General features: G+C 29.7%; 1 protein-coding gene across 4 annotated transcripts in view; it reads right to left on the minus strand.

Moving 5' to 3' along the window:
- Positions 1-3,308: 3,308 nt before the first annotated feature.
- The window catches only part of LOC123291966 (beta-glucuronidase-like), a 65,608-nt gene continuing 50,511 nt past the window's right edge, over positions 3,309-18,405 (minus strand). For 2 of the 4 annotated variants that reach the window (XM_044872451.1, XM_044872449.1), the window contains exons 2-11: positions 12,375-12,610; positions 11,307-11,489; positions 10,626-10,792; positions 8,328-8,853; positions 7,053-7,225; positions 6,928-6,984; positions 5,336-5,564; positions 5,089-5,265; positions 4,342-4,480; positions 3,309-3,769 (exon numbers count right to left, since the gene is read on the minus strand). In XM_044872451.1, coding sequence (XP_044728386.1) covers positions 3,600-3,769; positions 4,342-4,480; positions 5,089-5,265; positions 5,336-5,564; positions 6,928-6,984; positions 7,053-7,225; positions 8,328-8,853; positions 10,626-10,792; positions 11,307-11,489; positions 12,375-12,590 — 2,037 coding nt within the window. In that variant the 5' untranslated portion in view covers positions 12,591-12,610 and the 3' untranslated portion in view covers positions 3,309-3,599. Of the gene's footprint in view, positions 3,770-4,341; positions 4,481-5,088; positions 5,266-5,335; positions 5,565-6,927; positions 6,985-7,052; positions 7,226-8,327; positions 8,854-10,625; positions 10,793-11,306; positions 11,490-12,374; positions 12,611-16,450; positions 16,520-18,405 lie in introns of those variants that run through there. The other 2 variants (XM_044872450.1, XM_044872452.1) reach the window with 2 other exon arrangements.

Consider the following 18,405-nt stretch of genomic DNA (forward strand, 5'->3'; position numbering starts at 1 on the left):
GTTCTCCTAGTACAAATGTTGAAAAAATTGAAAATTTTTTCGAAATTATATATATATTATTTTTTGAATATAAAATTAAACTGACCAATTATTTATATTAGCTGACCAATTATCAGCGAATGCTTCCCGATCGCGCATAGGTGGAGTTTTTTCAATCTTTAATAAAAAATTTTCTGATGCTGACCAATTAATGAGACCAACTGACCTTTTATGACCAATTTCTGACCTTTCAGATGGTATAATTAATTGGTCAATCGAAATTCCGCACATGAGGTGCTAAGATCGCGGAGCTATCAAGCCATTTGTTCAAATTTTTAGTATTTTGTAGCAGGAGAATATGATTTTAAAGAGTAAGATATACTTATGATTATTAAGTTCCCACCCCCTGACAGAATAGTGATTTATGACATATGCATAAATTACGTTATTTATAACAAGAAGGTGGGGTATGTAGATAATTTAAACTATAAAAAGAGTGGGTTAATGTTAAAATTTTTAACATCAGGAAAAATTCATTTAATATAAAAGTAAAAATAATAACACCACCATGGTACGAACCAGCGTACCTTGGTGTCATAGACAAGTGCTATACCCACACAGCTACCCGGCTTATGTACAATCATATAATTAACTTAATTAGTATTAATATTGATTATTAATTAATTTTGTTCTGAAAGAAAAAATTGGATAGAAAAAAATGAAACAAAATTTAAAATATATAACGATTTTTATTTATTTATGTTAATTTAGAAAAAATGAAAAATTTGCTATCCCGAAAATTGATTTTATACTGTATAAAATAACCATTATTATTCATTCATATTTATTTTTGGTGAAATATGTACAAATATATATAATAAAATATCCTTTTTATTATTTTTTCTGGTTTAATTATTAATATTCAATATTATACCTACCTTTATATTTTATCCTTTACATCGATTTCTGGAATATCAAACAAAACCTACATTTTTAAAAAAGAAATACATAAAGGGTGAGTTTAATGAAAAAAGGTCAGTAATGAACCCGAAAAAAATTTTTTGAAGGGCCTTATTACGTTATCTTTTTTTGCGTTTCAGACCATATCTTGGGTTCTATTCATTAAAATTTGGTGTCGTTGAACTTGTCTACGTTTTATTTTCAAATCGATTTATGTGAAAGTACACGCTACGATTGAAAGAAAAACAGTTATTATTTACTTGGTAGTCGAAAACACGTATTTTAAAAATACAAAAAACTGATCTAGGAAATTGGGGCAAAAATCGAAATTTATTTCGATATATCCTAGAGTTCTCATTTATTATCTTCGATAGTATTTATATGTTAGGGGACAGTTTTAGTTAAATATTAAACAAATGCTAATTTATATAATGTATTATATAAATTTATTTATTTTTCGTTATAATATTATTACATAGATTATTATTAGACAAACAAATGATTATACTTCAATAACTTTTGTAATATACACAATAAAATATGGCAAATATAATTGGCAAGACTATTGTTTTCAAATACAATAATCTATAAATTAAAACATAAAAATATTAATTACATATATAATAAATATTATCTTTTAAAATAGTTTTATTTATACAACATCTTTTCTTTTATATTTCTTAAACTAAACTATGTTAAACAAAAATTACTTTTTTCAAAACAACCTCTAAAAAAGAGTCTCTTTAATAGTAAATAATCTTCAGAATTGGGATGCCCAGCTAAGGGATACTACCGTTTTTAATAGAAACCCACACTAATTTCAATTGTTTCTTAAATTTTCTAAATATTTGTAAAAAAAATTTCAAAAGTTAAACAAGATCAATGTCCTAGATCAATTTTTGTTGTATATAAATACGTATTTTGACTATCGAGTAGTCATCATCATCATTATATGTAGACGAAATACGTATTTATATAATAGAAAATTTGATCTAGGAAATTTGGGCAGAAATCGAAATTTATTTCGAAATATCCTAGAAATCTCATATGCTGTTTATTTTGTTTCATTGGTGTTTAAAATGTTTGTTTGATTATAAATCAAATGAATTCGATAAAAATGATATCTATTTTATCAGAACCACGCAATTTTCAACATAAAACATATATTCGGCACACACGATATTCGTGCCATTCTGGCGTCAAAGTCTTACATGTGATTCGAATTTTCGTAAAACTGAAAACGTAACTGTAAATGTCAAAGTGATCCAGTAACTGAGAAGTCCTTGTAATAAACTTAAGTCATGTACCTAAGTAGGATGTAAAAGAAAGGCTGTTTTCCCGTGTACGAAGACGGGAGAACTATATCTTAAATTTCAATTGTTGGAACCGGTTTTAAGTTTCCTAGAACCTTGATTTTTTTTCTGTTACTTTATTCATTGATTTTTATTTGGAACAGTTTTTCTTATAGAAGGTTCATTTCTTTCAATAGCTTGGGTATTTTTTTCTTTTTACGAGGTTATTTTAAATACTCAAATTATTAGCTACTGTAGCTGAATAATTAATTAGTGAGCGTACCCTATATATTATTTAGATACGCGCCAAATATGATTTTACCAAAAGGTAAATTTAATTATCGATTCCCTTTGGTTTCCTTTTTTATTTTAATTTCAAAATTTAAATTGGGCGTAAGTACAGACGTAGTTTGTTTAGTTGTTAGGCGAGTGAGACTGATTTTCGGTGCAACACAGAAAAGTACTACAACTAATGTTCGCACGCAGGCGTAAACGTGTTGACTCTGATTGAGTCCTACTAGACGTCAGGGAAGGTTTTTTTTTTCATAAATATTGTTTTTTTACCAAGAACTGAATTCTAGAGCAGTAAATGATAAAGAAACAACATATATTGACTCCTCCATTGACCATATCATGCGGCAAAAATTAGTCCTTTTTTGCATTAGAAAATTCGTCCTTTATTTTTGTAAAATTGCTTTTCGTGGAATGAAACAGTTATTTGGTCTCTGAAATCATTGAAAGCAGATTTGGACTTTTCTAAAGTTGAATATTGATTATTATAGCACACATTATTTATACAACGTTAAAGACGCAGTTACGATAAAACCGCTCCGTCAACTTTTGCTTAGTTTATATCTTAGATTTATCTGTTCTTGCAATACTAATTTATTTTAGAATTACAATAGCATCTCACTCGGAGTTGTGAAGAAAATTCAAGGAGTTATTTCTCAAGTCATTTTATGCCAACTAGCTGCCTTAGTATTTTTCGAATATCGTTTCTTGTCAGACATACGAGGCTATGCAGGCATCTTATAAAAACTTTTTGATAATATTTAAGAATATTTTTTAAATATTAAATAACTACTTCGAAATTTTTTTCATACTACTCTATACTTCGAATGTTACGATTTGATAATAAAATTAGACTAGAAATGGATTCAAATCATTTTTGAAAACTTGAGGAAAGTCGTTAGCGAATACTGGTTAAATAGGTTTCGAGGGGTAGTTCATGTTTAAGTACTAGTTTCAATAATAAAGTTCGAGTTGAAACAATGGTGAATTATGATGGGAGGAGACAGGGAGACTGGATCTGGTTGGATAGAAATTTTCAAAATATGATTTAACCTTGTCGGTAGGATTTTGGGAATATTAAAGCTCATCTCGTACTGTAATATATGGAAATAGATCATCTGGTAAGGTAGCATTATCTAAAACATTTGCTAAAACAAAGTATCGCCGACGTAGATGATGGGCACTAGCCTTTGGTTGACGATCTCTTGTAAATAATCCTTTACGATTGCCACCAACTCTTGTATACGCTGAAAAATGCAACATTAACTTTAAGTACGGTTCGTCGAAAAGGGCTATTTTCATTTAGTTCTGTTATAGTATTAGTATCACACTAGTTTACATTTCTAGTGCAAAAGGAGAATAATAATGTCAAGAAACCGAAGGTACTTTTGAAACTTATCGGGTTAAATCCTGGAACATAAAAACTGCACATAATTGAAAATAGTCAGTCGTAGAAATAATCCCACAGACTATTGGGAAGGAATACAGAGGTTGAAGAAACTCTTAACAAGGAAGATATTATACGGTTTGTTAAATTTTAAAAACTTCCTTAATTAGATTGTTCCTCAAAAGATCTTACGAAATAAATATAAATTTAAAAGCAATCTATTAATTCAAGAAGAAGTAGAAACAGACCGGATCACCTAGAAAGTCAAGAACGTCGGTAAGAGATGCTAAAGTTCAGATCGAGTCAGAGGAGGAAATTGACTGAGGTGGAAAATTAGTTGCTAGGATTCTTAAAAATTAGTTGCTAGGATTCTTAGATATCAAAATATCTAAGTTGAAACTGACTCGTTTTAAGCTATAATTTTATACTTACATTGCGCAGTTTTGAAGTCCGCAAAGTTCCAAATAAATTCACCAATAAAGAAGCCTGCTTTTCGTAGCACATCAAATGCTTCAAAATGTCGTGACATTAATTCTACTTGGTATTCTTCAGACCATACGAATCCTGGACTCTAAATAAATAAAATAAATATTAATTGTAAAGTAAATAATTGGTTGTGAATTCCTTTAATAGCTGATGAGACAGAACCGTCATATGCAGTGCTACGGACTAGCTAACCTTCCCCACTTCCAATGCGGATGATCTTAACTCGACTATATATTTTTGAATTATCTATCGATTCAAACCGGTTTTTTCTGGAATTAGTAATCAAACTTGAGACAAACGATACATTGGGAACTCTATTGGGGACTAAGACCCCCACTTTGAGAATGCGGAATAAGTTTACGATTGAGGACGCGATGTTGGCTAACACCTATAAAATTTCCAGCCTTTCTGAAATGATTCACTAAAACTACGCTTGGCCGTAGACATATAAATACAGTCATAACTTTTATAAAGCTATATTTGAAAAACTTAAGAATTTTACGTTTTTGTACCCACACACACTCTTTTCAATCATAGAAATTCATCTGTAGCTCGAAGGAGGTGCTTGTTAGAGCATATTGAAGATAACTAAAATTGTATGAATTGACGTTATAAAAACAACCGAAATCTTTTTAGAACCATATTATAAATTATTTTTTAGTTTATAGTGGAGAGAAATTTTATTATGCTTACCAAATGAAGTCCGTTCAAAGTATCAGCACCATATTCAGACATCAAAACAGGTTTATTATATTTTTTATGCCACGCTGTAGCTTCACGAATCACATTATCGATGATTAAATCAATTCGGCCAGCATTTGAATACCAACCATTGTAGCGATTAAAACTAATTATATCCAAGTGTTTGCCCTTTAATCAAAGTGAATAATAAGTATCACATTTTACTAATGCTGAACGAATAAAAGTCTAAGATACATACGGCTTTATCTTCATTATAGTGTCGTGCCAATGCAATCGTAACAGGTCGTGTGACATCTAAAGAACGGACGTGATTTGCAACTGCTCCAAAGTATTCATCGGCTGCTACTAAATGTGTTCTAGGTTCATTTGCAATTGACCAGGCAATAACGCTAGGACGATTCTTATCACGTTGAATTAATTCAGTAAGTGAACGTTGATGTTTTGCCAACAGGCTTGGGGAATAATTTCTGAAAATTGATTATATTATTTTACTTTTTGTTCTTGATACAGAATACATAAAGTATAACAAAAGTAATCAAATAAAGGGTATGAGAAAGTACAAATTTCAAATTTGAATCACACGATAATAGTTCCGTGCGAGAGGTCTTGATGAGCAGCCGTTGTACTAATCACGATTTTCTTCACAACAGCCTTTCGAAATTTTATTTTTCGCTAAAATATTCGCAAAATAAGAGATGGTCCAAGTGTTAGCCTGTTAAATAAGTGCATTAAGAAGTTCCGTAACGGGTTGTGCAATGCTTTATAAAAAAATTTACATAAACGAAAATAAACATTTTTTAATGGTATTAGCAACTTTGAAACAAAGGCGCATCTATATTAATATTGATATTACAAAGAAACATTAAATACACGGGGAGGTCAACAGTTTCTAACTTTCAACCCTCCCCATGCGCACGGGCCTGATGACATCTACTGTATGCAAAAAGAAACTAACATAAGTTTATGCAAAAAGAACATAAATTATAAATTAAAAATTAAAAACAAAGCAAGTTAGAAATTTGAATTAAATTTTACCAAATCCAAGGATAGTTGGGTAAATCTATCGGATTTTGATAATAAATTCGGTAAATTTTGGGATAAGGCAATTTTTTTTTAAATAGGTTTCTTTCATTGTAAAAAATACAAAAAAGGAGCTTTCCGGTTTCGGAACGATCCAGATTTTTATCTCTACATTATTTCCTTTGGTGACGTTTACTTGAATATATCTCTGCTTCTATTGATCGGATTGAGACGAATAAAAAAAAAAGAATTGTTTTTTAAGAATTTCTGCATCGACCTTGCGCCGCGAATCGAATCCTGAACATATGAAAATAGCCTCAAAATTATATTTTCAGCTCTGAACTTCCCTGATAACTTTTAGAAAAATGAAAGAATTGAGTTGCAATTCTGGAAAAAGATATAACTTATGATCATAAAAAAGAGTGATAAAATGGTGATAAATTTTAGGCAGATACATAACCTCAATTTTGAAAAAAATTTCAACAGCTTATTACAGTTCAGGCAAATCATCGGATTTTGACTTTCTTTTTTTAAATTGCAGGTTTTTTGTGTACTTTCGAATAGGTACAACAATTTTTTTCTGGTTTTGAATACGGTTTTTTTTTTTCAATAGATTTACCCAAAAATAGATTTACTAAGAAACACATTTTAACGATAAAACCAAAGCTTTTTAATGAGGTTAAATGATAAAAGATTTTGCATTACCTCCAAAAATAAACAGGCTAGAAGTTAATTGAGCAAAGAAAAGACAAACTAAACATCATGCTTATTACACCAATTATTGAAAAAATTAGGTCACTATGTATATACCTAAAATCAAGGAACGGATCAAAGCCGAGCCAATCATATTCACTATAGTCGATTGGGCTAAAATGAAAATTCCAAATTGTTTTTTGTATAGGTTATTTAAATTAGAATAAAATTTTCAAACTTACACGGTATCCACACTTGGACATTCATCAATAATCATGATACCAGTTTCATCGGCAAAGTCCATTATTTCCTCAGCGTATGGATAATGTGATGTTCGATATGTATTGGCTCCAATCCATTTGATTAGATTGTAATCTTTGGCTATCAATGGTAAATCTAAACCCTTTCCACGTATCTGAAAATCAAATTATGTTAAAAAAAAATATTACAAATGTACGAGATATAATTTTAAAGATCAGCAAATAAAAGGAATCGCATATGAAAAATTGGAAAATACTGTGATTTTAAACTAATGAACTAAGTTGAAGCTTCTATTTGGAAAATTAATGAATTCGAAAAAGATACCAGACTACTAACTTAGCGGGGCTGATTCTGAAGAAGAAGCAGCTCGAAATATGCCAAACTGTATACACCGAAAACATTTCTAAGAAATCAAAGCTATGATGCCAAAGATACCGTCTTGGAGTACAAAAAAGGAATGGAATGTTCTGCCAACTGCATCCTCCAATATGTGTGTGGGAAATGTATTTAACAAAGATGATATCGTACGCTTAGTCCAAACTGAATGACGACTTTGCGTAAGACACATTATCAGAGCCGTCTTAAACATATAAGGCGTCGAAGCGCGAAAATCAACAGCACCGCTTTTCTTTTTTTTTATTTAAAATAACCTGGCGTCCTTCTCATACAAACTTGCCTTTTTTTTCTTCTTCCATAAACTTATACTTTCTCAATTAACATAACAACAATATTGTTGCCCTAATGAATGATTTGTTAAATACTTTTCAAAACTCGGCTTTCTGAACATATGCACCCCCTCCCCCAGAAATTGCGCATCCATCCCTTGCATACCCGGGTAAAGACGGCTATGCACATTATATGAATGACAGATCATCCAATCCCAAAAACGATCTAGGAGCTAGAATGTAGAATAGAAGACGCCAAGACAAATAGAAAAATCTCTAGACAGATGGTAAAAAACTTTAGAAAGGTTCAGATCTCTGCATGGAAGTAGAAGAATGTGAACTGGTCATTTCGAAGAAGGACGTATCAAAGACTAAAGCTTACAGCTGGCAGTAACAACAGAAAGATATTGAAAGTTTGGTGTAATAGCATTATTTTATACGTTGTTTAAATCATGGATTTTAGGTTTCAACTGTATTCATGTGAAGTTTAATTATTTATCTCACGGTAAAACAAATTAAATTCAAGTTCAAGTTCCAATTATAATTAATTAGGGATATGGTTAAGAAATTACGTTTATAAATTATACTTACATCTGAATCTTCATGGCGTCCAAATCCACGTAAATACACAGGTTTCTCATTAATAAGAAAAGATTTATTTGTCCATCGAATTGTACGTATCCCAAATGGTAATCGATATATATCTATCGGTGTCGGTTCAATATCATTATTACCCTCCAAATCAATTAATAAGACTTCCAATTTGTACATATATCCAGGGTTTGGGTGCATCAAATACGGCCACCATAGTATTGGATGATCCACAACCAATTGACCTTTACATGAATCATTCCCAGATGTGTTATATGTAAATCCAACATGCGAATCACTTTTATCCAATAATTTCACTTGACAAAATGGCGGCGTTTCATCTTCATAATATCCAGCGGTGTGTACAACAAAATCGATAAACGCTTTACCCAAATAAATATAAGTGTTAATTGATATATCATCGATGTATATTCTAGGTGTAGTGTATAATACAACGGGTCGATGAATACCGGCATAATTGAAAAAATCAAATGTGTATGTTTGTTGTAAAAATACTCCATAATCTCTGAAATAATTATTGATTAAATTTTAATTCGTTATTTAAGTAATCAGAATTATGGTATAAAATCGTTCTCATGTATGTTTGAATTGTGTATTTTTTTTCTTAAAATTTGTCACATATTAAGTGCAAATGAGTTTTAGGTTATAAAATTTTTGTAGTTGAAGTAGATTTTGGTAGATAGTAAGACCATTCTTGAAAAATGGCAACGATAATTTCAACGTTAATTGTTGTCATATTTCTCCGAATATATAAATTATGTTGTATCCAGACCCGTGCGCAGGAATAGGGAATATTCATGTATTTTTATACCATGCATATGCACCTCGCATATTACATATTCGCATATTACATATATATGTAATATGCGAGGTATACTAAGTTTAGTCCCAAGTTTGTAACGCTTAAAAATATTGATGCTTTGAACAAAATTTTGGTATAGGTGTTCATAAAATCACCTAATTAGTCCATTTCCGGTTTTCCGCCCGTCCGTCCGCCCGTCCGCCCGTCCGTCTGTGGGCACGATAACTCAAAAAGGAAAAAAGATATCGAGGTGAAACTATTACAGCGTACTCAGGACGTAAAAAGTGAGGTCGAGTTCGTAAATGAGCAACATAGGTCAATTGGGTCTTGACCTATGGGTCCGTAGACCCATCTTGTACACCGTTAGAGATAGAACAAAAGTTTAAATGTAAAAAATGTAATTATAAAAAAATAAACAACTTTTGTTTGAAACATTTTTTCGTAAACATCAATGTTTATCCGCGAGGGCGCAAATTAGGCGTAAATTGTATAGTATGTATTATATAAATTGTATACGTATGTGCAATGTGATAGAGTAATCAACAATATTTACGCATGGTATTTCAACAATTAACTCAGTCAATTGTTTGTTTTCACTTGTTTTTTATATTTTTAATTCATTGTTTACATTGTTATAACAAAGTAAAAAATACAAATACTGCTTAAAAATGCTGCATTTAAGTGTAATAAAATATTTAAAATACATTATAGGTAATTTTGAGATATTTAAACGCAGTTTTTTGGCGCTCTCTGTTGATGACGTATAAGTACGTGATCTGTCAATTGGTGACAGTTCAATCTATAATTTAAACTTTAAAAAAATGAATTTACAACACAGAATTTACACTCGTTATTATTATGTTTTTTAATAAAAAGCCGTAGAATAGTATTATTTAATGAAATACCATATAAAATGTAAGTAATTAATATCATAAAGTATGTCAACAAATTTGACAAGCCCGTACTATGATGTCACGTCCGTATACAAATTTTAATTTCCGTTTTAGAAATTTTTAAATGCCTTCACTGAATTTGTGCTTTTATTAATTAATTTTAAGTAATTAAAAAGATATTAATTACTAAAATAATGGTTTAGTTGAAATGTCCAGCCATTAAAGTTACGGTTACGGAAGAAAAATAATTGAACCAAATTTAAATTTCATGAATATTCCCTATTATCCAAGGTTGGGGTTCAAACTTTTGTTCGTCAAGTTAGGTCAAAAAGTTAATAAATGTTAGGTCAATAGGTCAAAAGGTGATATTCAATCACTGTTTTTTACTAAAAGTATGTACAGTAACTCTATATGCGCTTTTTTATTTGCGCTTCCACCATAAACTCCTCTTGTTTAGGGAAGATAAAAGAAAAAGAGATATTTTTTTTGCAAATTTAAAGTGTTTTGGATTAAAACGTTTTATGAAGGAACAAAAAACAGAATAAAATATTATTGTTTACAAAATTTTGTGCAGTTACTTACGTTGATACATTTGAAACATCTCCTTGAGGAATACTAAATCGGTTCAATTCATTATCGACTTCAACAGTTATCCGATTATTACCGCCAATTTGTAAAAATTGAGTAATATCATTTTCAAATGGTAAATGTCCAATTTCATGCGTTATTGCCAACTCACCATTTACCCACTGAAATTGAATGAAAAATGTTTTTGTAATGTAGTCTACCCACTTTCAACTAGAGAGTTGTTCCTTATAAAAACAAGAATCATTTTGGGTTTGAAGCGAAACAGTAATAAGTTTGCTAGAAATTTAATCTAAAAATCAACTAAAACATTATAAAGTGCACCTGCACTCCAAAAACCCTATCTCATCTCAGGGAAGTAAAAAACCAGATTGTTAACAAGCATTTATTGTTGATCGCATTTCCATACATAAAGCAATTAAAAATTGGGACTTTATAGGGAGAGAATCTGCAATTAATCTTTAAGATTAAAAAACAAAAACCAAACAAAAAGTTTAATTTTCTTATTTGTTTCTCAAAATTTGCTATAAAGAATTGAAACTACCACTTTTGGACATTTCTTCCTAAAAACTCGTATTCTGCGATTTAAAAAAGAAACAGTTGGCTACGTATAGGTACTATTTGAAACAAGGTACCCTATAGCCTAAACTACAATTAATTTTGTAAAAACAAACTTACGACTTTCGCATTATAATGCACACTACCAAATCTTAACCATATTCTTATATCGGAATGATTCCATGTTGATGGCACATAAAATGTTCGATCATACCATACAGGACCCACATGATCTCGAACTTTTCGATCTTGTGTAATGTCATTGTAACTGGATGGTACTGGCATTTTTATTACATTATCAAACTGAAAAATTAGTTTAAAAACAAGTAATTAAACATATGGAAATGTGCTTCGTTTAAAGTACGAATTAACGGAAAAACAATTTCGGTTCTAATTTGGCACTTTATATTTTAATTCAATTTTGCACATAAACGCTACGTAGTTTTTTATCAACTTCAATTTGGAGTCCTTTCAACTTTTTCAGTAGTGATAAGAACAGTTAGAAACGTTTAACATTTCTGACGGGCTAAGTCTTTCACATCTTTCATTATACGCATTGAAAGAAGACTTGACTTTACGTAATTTTTTGTCTTTTAGTCTAAAAACTTTTTCACTTAAGGTAGTACTATCGGTAATAGACTTTGCATTCAGAATTTAATGAAACTTGCCATAGTTGTCCATTATTATATCATAATTAACCAGTTAAATTTTTAGGGGCCTTCAGAGAACTGAAAAAAAGATATTTTAACGATAATTTAACATTGATCCTTATGGGAAATCACAGATTTTATTTTATTTCACAAAACTGAATGTTCAGATTTTCAGTTCTCTGAAGGCCCCTAAAAATTTAACTGGTTAATTATGATATAATATTGGACAACTATGCGAAGTTTCATTAAATTCTGAATGCAAAGTCCATTACCGATTACTACCTTAAGAGCAAATTTTTGACGCATTTATAAGTTATGAATAAAACTTTCTTTCCTCTCAAGTTCTGTAAGATTGGGTTAAATAATTTTCCCTTTTTATCCCCTGAAAGAAAATTCTTACAGTTGAGTATCCCAGGGCACTGCCCCATTTGCACTATTATAGTTTCGAGTTTGCATTCTTTAAAAAATAACAAGCAACTATTGTTGGAATTTTTTACGTAATTACAAGAATTGAAAGTAGTAAAATTTTAAAACTTACAAATTTCAGATCTTGTAATTGCCAAAATTCATGGATACCACGCTTCGGATCAGCTTCAGGTGCAAGTACAAAATTCCATATTCCATCTAGTGATCGATGATCACGCGTTTCAGAATCACGTGGATACAACAATGGTTTAGTTTGTTGGATTGCAGTTGTAATAAGAAATCCTATTATGAATATTCCATTTTCACGACATAATTTCCGTATAAGCATGGTTTTCGTTACTTAAAAATCTGAAACAATAAGAGAGAAGAAAAATAATATATTATAAATTGTAAAAAATTGTTAAATATTTACATTATGGAAAGATTATTATATTTCTTATTATTTAAAAATTAGATTATGAAAGCATATCAGCTCTTAGTCTAAGAGATTTAATGACGTGGAGGTATCATTTTTTATTTCGATTTTCTGTATGAAAACAATAACTTCTATCAGACAATTAATAAATTTTTGTGTGAAATAGTTTGCGGCGTTTTTATGGCGGTTATTCTTTAAATTCATTTGAAATGTAATCGCAAATAAAATAATTCATAAAAAATTACTTTAAGAAGGTGTGTTTTTTCTCTTAAAAACATAAACAAATTAAATAAATCAATTAATAAACAAAGCTTCATTCTTTTAAATGAACAAGATAATAGCACTTATCTAGTTATATTTATACCCTGTGTAATAATTTGATACAATAGTAAAAATTTAATAAAATGAAAAGTCGAAAAACATTTTTGGCTACATTCATGAAGTTATTACCTATAATAAAATTTATCATTCAAGTTGAAAATAAGATAAAAATAATTTCAACTCTAAATCTCTGCCCTAGACACTTGGTTTTTTAACCCCAGAACTAAAAAAAAGGGTTGTTATAAGTTTGACCGCTATGCATGTGTGTCTGTCTGTGGCATCGTAGCGCCTAAACGGATGAACCGATTTTATTTTTTTTGGTTTCATTTGAAAGGCAATTTAACGGAGAGTGTTCTTATGATCAATGATTCAAGTGCGAGTTTAGGGTTCCGCACCCGAAAAAAAAATTGGCGATTATCACATATAATTTTAACATATAAATAGTCAAATACACCTGGCTCAATTCATTTCGAAAAGTGAAATGGTAAAATAATTATGTAATTCAAAACAATAATTCAAAAGAACAAGATCAACTCAAAAATTTCAATTTCAATTAAAATATTTTCAAAAATTTGTCCCAAAAAATGATAGCTCTCTAAGAATCCTTTTCATCTCATCTGATGTCCTTGACCATTACTTTGATATTGATTTAAGTTAAGGAGTGTTATAAGTTTAAAGTGTTTCTCTGTGAGTCTGTGTGTTTCTCAGTGGCTTCGTAGCCCCTAAAGGGTCGAACCGACTTGATTGAGAATATTTTATAGATAAGTTTCCAAAAATCGGCTTACAAGGCTTAAATCGCATATGTCGGGGGTTTTTTAAATTTTGTAAATTTCATTTGTTTCTTTTCTATGTCATTGCTAATGTGTTTACTTTCTATTAAAAAGTTTTTTTTTTTTAAATTTGTTTTCATTCGTTCCAAGTGAAAATTATTAAAAACTTATGTCGTTATATGTCGTTTTTTGAGATTTCTCCGTAAGAGCAATGTATTTTATATCGATTTTCAATGATTTTTTTCTTAAAAATTATCATTTTAACCATATATTCTTTGAGTAAAAGTCTACCTATACAAAATTTTGAGCTTTTAATTCACCCATTGTTGTCATGCTCATATATGCTTAAACAGAGCGACATGAAAGTATTTTGAGACAAAGTTTGTCGACAGGTCGATTTAATATACAGCACACCATAATTGTTGTATTTATTGAATGGTATGGTACAGTAGGTACATATTATATTTTATGATTTTCATACACAGGGTATTAAAAATAATGAATAATATTTCAGTTCATTTACCCACTTTAAACAAGTTTGTGTAATATTTATTATTTATTTTTTTATTAAAAAAATTTTTAGTTTATTAATCGTAAAAATACCTTGACATTTGTGAAATTATTCATCTATCTATCCATCTATTATTATTCTGTATGTAATTTTAATTTTACATATCTACCTAATTAAAAATTATGATTTTTTTGTGCGTGTTAAAAGTAGCCTCAAGATGTATACCAATTAGATCATGCTAACACAAAAAACAAAACATTTTTGATTTATTAGTGATGTTTTCCCCGAAAATCTAAACTTATGCAATAATATTGGGTGGGGGGTCATACCCAACACCCCTTTTTTTTATTTAAATAAACCCTTATCAGTGATAACTGTTATATTTTACATAAGATGTCGGACCCTATAAAGTTCTTCCCTTTTTTATATCGTAATATAATGTTTATTTGTGGTTTCTCTGCGGACTTTTAAACCCTCTCCAAACTAAGTAAGGGAGCAGAGGGGTCAATTTTCGGAAAAAATTTGTATGGTTATAAATTTTGTTTGAAAGCATGCACAATTCAATAAACGAAAACAAATGTATTCTAAAAAATATTTCGAAAACAAAAATAGTGTGTTTTTTAATCAATAAAAATTTCGAATTTCAGCTCTCTTCGTTTTTGAGTTTTCGTGATCACAGACGGACAGACAGACAGACAGACGGGAAATAGATTTTATGAACACCTATACCAAAATTTTGTTTGTAGCATCACTATCTTTAATAGTTACAAACTTGGGAATAAACTTAGAATACTGAATATAAATTTTCATATATACCTGGTATAAAAAGCTTTGATGATGGAAACTTTTTAAAAAATCACCTTACATGTATATATTATCATCTCTTTACAACCGGAAATTAATTTTCCATGGTCAAAATTGTATAATTTATTATTTTTATTTTGAAATTAAATACTAGACAATAATTAAAATAAAATTAAGAAGAAATAAATTTCTTCAATTATTAAAAATTATTTGTTTCTGGATGAATATTATGATAATGCCAAGTAAAAACTATTCAATTACAGCCCCTAAAAGCATTTCTAAATTATTATGAACAAATTAAATTTTTACCTAGCCATAATTATTTCCATTAATATGAAAGTAACAGTTTTAGGTATTAAACCAATTTGAAGTTGAAAAAACAATTAGATATTGAATGAATAAATATCTACTAATTAAAAAATGATAATAATAATAATTATATTTTTGCTTTATTAAAAATTTACCAATTAAGGTCATTTATTACAAATATGATAATAAACAATACTTTTTATGTATATGAATATAATATAATATAAACTCATCAGTTAACTTCCGTGTAATTAATTGTTAGTCTGTATTTAAAGATGACAAGGAAAAACAAACTATTGACTGAGTTAATTGTTGAAATACCATGTATAGACAGTGTTGATTATACTCTATCATATTACATATATAACTGATATACCCATATAATACTACACTTTGCGCATAATATGCACTCTCACGGGTAAACAGTGATGTTTACGAAATAATTTTTTCAAACAAAATTTGTTTATTTTTTTTATAAGGAACATTTTTTACATTTAAACTTTTGTTTTATCTCTAACGGTTAACAAGATGGGTCCGTAAGACCCAATTGACCTATGTTGCTCATTTACAAACTCGACTTCACTTTTTACGTCCTCAGCACGCTATAAAAATTTCAGCTTGATATCTCTTTTCGTTTTTGAGTAGGTAATCGTGATGACAGATGGACAGACGACAGATGACAGACGACAGACGACAGACAGACAACCGGAAATGGACTAATTAGGTGATTTTATGAACAACTATATCAAAATTTTGTTCATAGCATCAACATTTTTAAGCGTTACAAACTTGGGACTAAACTTAGTATACCTTGGTAAATTTCATATACATGGTATAAAAATGAGAGTTTGAGAGTTGACTAAAATTACTAGCTGAGTTTCAATTTGCCTATTATTTATTTTTTGTAGCCTTACTGTTTTATTTCACTGTTTATAAATTGTATGCATATTCGTTGTTAATCCTTATATTTTCAAAACATGAATGGAAGTTTTATCGCATAATAACAAATAAAAATAATAATCAAGGAAAAATTAAAACAATCAAAAATCATTACTTACTTAGATAATAAATTGTGAACTGTTGATGTTATTGAGATGAATGAAACAAGTATTCGATAGATAAAAAACTATTATTTTAAATGACGTAATTTGTAAAAATTATTAACTTTTTTTATTAAACTATAAAAACACAAACAATATTATAGATTATTGTAAAATGGGAAACATAATATGATTAAAAGTAATAACAATCATATTCTAAGATAAAGATGAAAACAAAAATAATGAACTATTTAAAAACAACTATAACTGTTAACTAAGAATTTGAGAAAGTGAAAAAGTAAATAAAAATTATTTCTTATCAAAAATATTAAATATTACAGGGGTAGACAACTAAAGATTTGTATGCATAGATAAATGATTCGTTAATATTTTGAAAAAGCCATTTCTTATTGGTTGGGTTGAAAAATCTTATTTTTTTCATATTCATGTCTAGAAAATTTAGCAAATTCAAATATGATTTTTTAAAATAGTATCTGTGTATGCAATAAATATTACATGAATGATATAACTTTTTTATTGTTTCCCAGAGCGACATTGCATAGAATGTCTAAAAAAAAGTATATAGACCCCTATGGAAACAGCACCCCCAACCAAATACGAATTTTTATAAAATGCTGATTGGATTCGTTTGTCCATCATTTGCCCATATTTGTCCACCCAAAACTTTCGTTTGTCCACCCTCAAATTGAAATCTATGGCACAAAAAAAATTTGTACATCAGCACCCATAGGTAGAAATTTTCATAAAATGTAGATGCCATTCCTTTGGAAATAATTTGTCCACGTTTGTCCACCAAAAATTTTTGAATTTGAAACTATGAGGAAATTAAAATTAACTTCAACACCCACAAATTCGAATTTTCACAAAGTACAAATTCCATTCGTAAGGCAGCGGTTTGTCCATGTTTATCCACCCAAAGTTTTGGTTTGCCCATCGTTAAATTTTAAATTTTGAGGAAGTTAAAATTTGGCATCAGCACCTCCAAATGCTTCATACCAATGCAGATAACATTTCCACAAAATGCAGATACCATTCATTTGGCAACGGTTATGACAAAAATAAAATTTGCCTTACTTTTTGTTTCGAGGATGTTTGGTTGGGTGCAATTTCAATCAGATGTAGTTCTAATAAGCAAACGAAATACAAATTACAAAAACCTAAAAATATCGTAATTTTGCAATATTTTATTAGTTGGTGGCTCAGCTGGCAAAGCGTATCAATTATCGTACGCGGTTTTCCAAGAGTGGCGGATTCGATTCTCGGCCTCACTAGACATCATTTAATTAATAGCAGCGATGGGCTAGTGAATGGTATACATGATGTATGCAGGAACGGGGTTTACAAGAAAATAAGGTGGTCACATACTAGAGCGTCACCAGCCAGTGGGGATTTCAACATCGGTACAGCCACTCCAAATTACGCTAGAAGGCGAGGACGTGCTTGTCAGGATGTCAACTTCCCAGTTTTTTAACCTTTTTTGAGCTTTTACAAATTGAGCTTGAATGTTAGAGGGTTTAAAATTGATATGCAATGTAAGAAGATTAGATTAGTTTCAATAGGTTGATATCTTCCTTTTGAGGCACTTTATCCACTTGCCACAAAATCATATTTTTTGTGGTTTTAAAAGATTTTCACACCTCTACACTCTCTCTAAATGGAGTAAGAAGAACAAGAATTTGTATGCGAATTGAATTCAGGTTAGGGAAGTGCCTTTTGGTTGTGTCATCCCCAGCTCCCTTCAGATTTTGAACTTCCTTTAGATTTTGATGTTTCTAAAAACATGAAAAGGCATTATCTAGTGTAAAATGAAGTTATGGCTACGGATGTAAGACATTACCTTCCTTTTGTAAAACTTCTCGAAAAACCCTATCCGCGGGAAAAATTTGTAGCATTTTCGGTTAAAATAATCACACTATATATGAGATACATAATAAACAGGCTTTGATGATAAA

Source organism: Chrysoperla carnea, chromosome 2 (genome assembly GCF_905475395.1).
Source record: "Chrysoperla carnea chromosome 2, inChrCarn1.1, whole genome shotgun sequence".
Taxonomy (NCBI): Eukaryota; Metazoa; Arthropoda; class Insecta; order Neuroptera; family Chrysopidae; genus Chrysoperla; species Chrysoperla carnea.